The 6,000-nt window shown below is 40.8% G+C and overlaps 1 protein-coding gene across 1 annotated transcript; it reads right to left on the bottom strand.

Annotated features, from left to right (window-relative positions):
• Window positions 1–1,316: 1,316 nt before the first annotated feature.
• Window positions 1,317–2,214, bottom strand: nkx3-1 (NK3 homeobox 1). Its single transcript, XM_006784048.3, has 2 exons — window positions 1,977–2,214; window positions 1,317–1,732 (listed from the first exon to the last, which is right to left on the bottom strand). The coding sequence occupies exons 1-2, from the start codon at window positions 2,161–2,163 to the stop codon at window positions 1,335–1,337; spliced, it is 585 nt and encodes a 194-aa protein (XP_006784111.2). The 5' UTR covers window positions 2,164–2,214; the 3' UTR covers window positions 1,317–1,334.
• Window positions 2,215–6,000: the final 3,786 nt, after the last annotated feature.

The raw sequence follows: 6,000 nt of genomic DNA, 5'->3' as shown, positions 1-6,000 counted from the left end.
CAGCATCACTCAGTGGGAAGGAAATGATATGAAGAACATTCATAAAGGAAACTTTGACCTCATCTACGGAGAGGGAAAAAGAGCTCATGAGAAGTCCAGGTGATAACACACCTGCAGAACACTCTCCGCCACCGAAATGCTTCATAGCCGCAGTGCAGCAGGTGTGAGTGTAAGTCTCACTTTATAAACTGACAAGACGTCACTCGATTTGAAAAATCGTGCTGCCAGACTTCTTGAAATTTTTATTTGTACAATCCAGGTGCTTGGAAAAATATGTTGATTTGTAGTATGTGTTACATGCATGAGTGTACAGGGCTACGATTACTCCAAAGCTTCCAAAAAGGGGTCACAAAATGTGCCCAGATCTGAAGTGTACATCACATTTTGTGTGTTATCCTCACTTATTGTTATACATCGCACAGAACATACCTTAAGAAACATGTTCTGTTACTTTTTTATCTACCAACTGCCAGGTATACTACACAATCACCATGGCATGCAGGAGGTGAGCCACATGACAGCTTAACCTCGTCATGCCCCGCTTTTAAGACAGCAAAGCTGACAACTGCTGATTGAACTCGATGCCTTATGGAGCTCCGTTTATCTCTGATTTAAACAAAGATGCCTCTTGGCCAGCCTTCATATTTGTATTTATGTCAGCATGTTTAAGCATCTGGAATGCGTGATGTCAGCTGACTCTCTTACTGTTTCGTTTTCTATGGTTTTCCGTGTGGTGCTGTCTCTAGAAAGAGCACTTTATCTCCCTGCGATCAGGGCATCAGCTCTTTGAAGAAATCGAGTCTCATTCTTTCGCCTTCATTGAACACCAACTGCAATTTTTTCACAGTTTAACTTCATTCAAATACTCGAAATTTTTTCAGCTTGAGAGCACTCAGTAGAAAGTTTCACTTTAACCTCACACTTAATGCCAGAGTGACTGTTTGAAAGTCGTCCACACAGCTTTTATGCAAACTGTGGTTAATGTATATTTGATCATTTCCACAAAACATTGCCCTGTAATTAGATCAAAAATTCCCCAAAGCAACAAATTGTTTTTTTTCTGTTTTTAAAGCACTCTTAACAAAGGTTAAATGTATAAGCATTAATTTATTAATAATTTATTAATCAACAATGTCACAAGTTGGCTGTGCAAAACCATGTCATATCCATACAGCAAGATTTGTACGATAGCACATTTTCATGAGCGAAATCACTCCGCGAGATAGATAAAGTCAACACATGAGCAAACACCATCTGACAAAGAATCAGCTGTGACAGTAAACATAGATTTTAGAAGCTTGGAGATGATACACTTTAGGGTTATACATTTATTTTCACCATAACACTGGGCCCCAGGGGCCACTGTAGTCCCACAGGTAGGGTCTGTATTGGTAGGCTTTGTAGAAGGAAGTAATCAGTGATGATCTGACCAAATCCTCTTTCAGACCCAGTCCTTCTGCTTTGTACAAATCCTTACAAAACTCTGATGTCTGCTGCTTCCGCTTCGTTTTGTACCTCCTGTTCTGAAACCAGATTTTCACCTGGGTCTCGGTTAGTCTTAAGGTTCTGGCCAGCTGAGCTCTCTCTGGGGCCGACAAGTATTTCTGGTGATTAAATTTCTTCTCCAGTTCGAGCACTTGGAGGTGTGTAAACGCAGCTCTGGAGCGCTTCTGCTTTCCAGGGGAGGGCAAAGTTGACTCCGAGGAGCTGGGGCATGATGTGTTCAGAGATTCTGTGAAGCACAGATGAGATCCAGTTGTTAAACAGGCAAACTGGTTTACAGCATGCTTTGTGAACTGGTTTGTGATCATTGTAAGATAAGCAGCTGCCATTACAAATAAAATTTTAAAGCAAGTCTTTTGTTGTTACACTGCACCATTCTGCACATTCTTCACAGTAAACAACACACATCAAACTGATTTGGTCACTTTATCTAAGCGCACTAATCCTGCTGTTGAAAGCCTGCAGATGCTCACCTGTCTGTAATCCAAAGGCTGTTTCCTGAAGACAGAGCTGTGGTGAAAATTTTCCTGATTCTTCATTCCACTGCGAACATCTTTCCTCCTTCTGCGAGCAGCATTTATCATTGAATTGCGCGCTGTCCTTGTTGGAGAGGATGTCCTCGATGAGGAAGGAAGTCAGAGGTTTGGCCGAGTCAGACATTTCCAGCCAGTAATTAAAAAAAAGTCCGAGGACTCTCGGTGCATCAGAGGTGCAGTGGGAGAAGTGGCTGAAGCACTGTGAGTCCTCACACAGTTACACAGACTGAATTTATACAATAGCAGGGGCGGGCTCAGACTGCACTGACGCGTTAAGGAGGCGGGACGGCTAAAGTTTACTTCTACTTTCACTAACTTTCATTCAAGTTTCCTACTCAGCTCTGCTGCAATGTATCAAGTCCATAAAAATACTGAAACATTCAAAAAGAAGTACTGATCCTTTTTTATTTTAGAAGTGATCTGTATAGAGAAAGATTTTAAAACTTTAGACTGATTGTAAAAAGATGAATTTATATATTTATAGCTGTCCTTATGCATGCTTTTATGTTTAAATGAAAAACAGTCTGATGTGGTTCTACTTATACACATGTGCAGAAAGGTGTCGAATATGTGATCTAAACTCAAACAAAATGATTAGAAACTCATTTCTGTACAAGAAAATATAATGGGTGCATGTTGGCAATGTACTTTTTTAGCTATGATCTATTCCTAACAGAGAGAACTGAGTGACATCCAAAATGAGCTAATAAACTAGTATCAGAAAAGCAAGCAGTGCATGTTCACAAAGTGTGTTTAGTCTTTCTGTGGAGGAAGTTTGAGTCCACAAGGAGGGACAGAGCTACCTGCTCCAGACACACTAAAAAGTCTCGAATTTGAGCCCTCCATCAGCTCAGTATTGTAACACAGCGGCTTCAGTGAGACAAATGTACCAGTAGCGGGGGTGGGTGGGGCCGGTGGCTGGGGTCAGAGTGGGTGGTCATGCCTCCTGAAGCACTAATGACTTGGACACATTTAGGCCGGCTCCTGAATGGACACGCTCATTGTTTGACGGCTGTTTATTTGTTGTCCTCTGCGGTCCGGCCTGACCTTTCTCCGTCTACTAAGATGTTTACAGGCGGTGTCGGAGTTGCCCTGGGATTTCATGCTTCATTTGGAAATGCGTGAATGTTGGTATGACAGACACAGCCCTCTCCGTGGCCCCTGATGGCGCTGACTCCACCAGCTTCTCTTCACCAAATACTCACTTACATCACACTGATGACTGCTACTATTATCAGCAGCACTTAAACGGCATCCTTGTATGCATTATACACTGTGTATGAATATCCAGCCTTATATGTTTTTATATATATATATATATATATATATATATATATATATATATCATCCCCAGACTAAGTCATGTCTGCCGTGTTCTTTCCTGTGTTGTGGATAATCATTTATGAAAGCTATCTGTGTGTAATCTCTTAAGGTTCCTCGTTTGCATTACCTGCTGTCTTGTCAACAGCGTATTAAGATTAAATGTTTGATATGTCTCACCATGAAATCTTTGCATGCGACTGTCTGCCTGTTAAAGTATGTTGAACTGTAAGCACAGAAAATCCCACTTTTGTCTAGACATTGTTTGTTACCCCATAAAACTCCTTACGTTTACTTTTGGATCATACTGTACTGAACGTGGAATCAAGCGAAACCACACTACAGCTGTGTGCAAAATGACTTTCTACTAGAAATGCATTTATTTGAGGCATATGTCACTTTTATTTCACCATCTAAAAAACATTTGATTATGGTTAAAAGGATGCTTTGCAGAATAAGAAACCTCACGTACTTGTCTGATAACATAAGCAAAAACAAGGTCAGCAATGACAGCGAGCACCTGGGCTGTGTGGGGAGGGGAAGTCCTACGACTGAAGTGGTTCTTTTAAGACTCTGTGCAGTCATCCACCACCCTTATTCTGTGACAATCGGCATGATTGCTCCAAACAATGGCATTTCCTCTACAATCACTCTGTCCTAGACTGTCATGGCATAGTTATCTAGATGTGCATCAGAGGTAACATAAGAGAGCTGCTGACCTTTCAGCCTGGAAAGGCATTTGTCCTCCCCGGTGCAGTGGCGACGATGTTTTCTTTGAGCCACCAAACGTTTTTGTGCCATCAACCTTCTGTTATTTTCCTGCTGTTTCATTGTCTGAGATGGTGACTGTGAGGACTTGTCGCAGCAGCAGATTTGTCAGCATTCTGTCTTCTTATCTGCTCAGCATCAGAGTTGTTTTATACTGTATCCCTACGCCTGGCTGTTGCACAAGAATCATCTTTGTAAAGTGTGCGACATAACCAATATGTCATCAGAGGAAACAGGTCAGTTTAAAGTTTGTACAAAAAGTAAATAATAAAGAAACAATGACTCTGAATTTAGTAACTGCGAACCTTTTTTTTCTTCTCCAAATTCAGTGAGGGGAAAATTAAAGTAACTTATCTTTGGCCTGTGTGAGATAGTTTTGTAAATGCAATTCTAGTGTTTTCCACTAGAGGGAGCTTTAAAGCCAATCTCACACCTACTTTAAAAGAGAGGGATTATGTACCATGGACTGTTATTTCGTCTACAACCAGCTCAGCTACAAAAATCAACAGTTTCTTAGTTTTGTTTAGGCGAGTTGTTGCAATGTGAATGAGCTCCTGCACAATCATATACAACAGTTCATCATTTCATCATCACATTTGAAGTCTCTGACCTAGTCAGGGACGCGTCTTTCTTTCTAACCACAGCATGACTTAAACCCTTTGTGGATTTTGGAAACCATAATGTCTCTTCAAGCGACGGTCAGACTCACGTCATTCTCTATTTAAACTGCCCCTCATCACAAGCAGTGTAATCAAGCACATTTTATGTGGACGAGGAGAAAAGAAAAACTCCCTCTCCAACAAAGCAGAGCTACTGCGCATGAGCTCACAGTTTTCCTCCCTGAAAAGACACAGATTTGACTATTCATTAGTGAGATGTTGCTGAATGCCATTTAAAAAAAAAATCTTTATCTGTCATGAGTGACAGAGGACCTTTTCATTACTTCAGTTGAAAGACAGTTACTGTGTCATGAGATCACCGGGTTACGTCATTTTAAGGCTTTTCTTTATGCCTCTAAATTAAAATTAAAATAGTTCACACCAAAGGTTATGGCTACACGTGATCTATAATGTATTTATTTACTGGTGTTATTAAGAAGAATAAGATCTCTATATATTTTTTTTTAAGTTACATTTTAAAGTCATACACTATAAACATAACTTCTGAAAAACCCTTTTACTTACACACACACACACACACACACACACACACACACACACACACACACACACAGGGTCATTATCTGATCTCTCTTGGTCTCCTCTCTGTCTACAGCTTCATCCTTATCTGTGCAGAGATGCTCCTTCAGCCCGTGACTCTTCCCTGAGAGGTGTTTATTCTCTGCGTTCACGCGCAATAAAAAAATTACACAAACGTATTTTCCCCCCAATCACGTGATATAATAAAAGTGATTTTGACCGGAAACGAGTCGCGCTGATATGTATCTCTGATTTATTTGATTTTATGGTTTTATAATTTTAAATTAATGCCACGCTTTGTTGTTGTACAGATATAAAGGGACCATTTTAATAATAAAAAAATAACTGAATTTTATTTTACAGAAATCTGTGTTTTGAAGTTTGATTGGCGCTCACCTGCCTGTGGCTCGTCGACACACGACACGTCAGACTGGAACTGTTTCCCGCTTGATTGAAAGTTTGAAGAAGTTAAAGAGCCACTCTGTCTGCGGGTTTGTTTACCAAGCAGAGCCCCGGGACAGGACAAGCTCTCCGGCCTTATCAGCGGATTTGTGAATGGGGCAATAATGAGCTGAGTTTTGATAGAGCAGCGCTGTCAGGTCAGATGTCACTTCATCCATTAGCTGTTTGATGGCTCTCTTTGATAAAGCCGGCAAACAACAACGCCACAACCA

Source organism: Neolamprologus brichardi, chromosome 12 (genome assembly GCF_056152115.1).
Source record: "Neolamprologus brichardi isolate AB-2024 chromosome 12, ASM5615211v1, whole genome shotgun sequence".
In the NCBI taxonomy this organism is placed as follows: Eukaryota; Metazoa; Chordata; class Actinopteri; order Cichliformes; family Cichlidae; genus Neolamprologus; species Neolamprologus brichardi.
The sequence above is the reverse complement of the archived record's forward strand: the minus strand, read 5'-3'. Positions and strand labels throughout refer to the sequence as shown.

What these genes read in the sequence shown, in the direction of transcription:
- nkx3-1 (XM_006784048.3), bottom strand. Translation starts at nt 2,163, where the DNA reads ATGTCTGACTCGGCCAAACCTCTGACTTCCTTCCTCATCGAGGACATC. An exon ending in AGCCTTTGGATTACAGACAG is followed by an intron (nt 1,733 to 1,976) that starts GTGAGCATCTGC and finishes TGTGCTTCACAG; the next exon opens with AATCTCTGAACACATCATGC.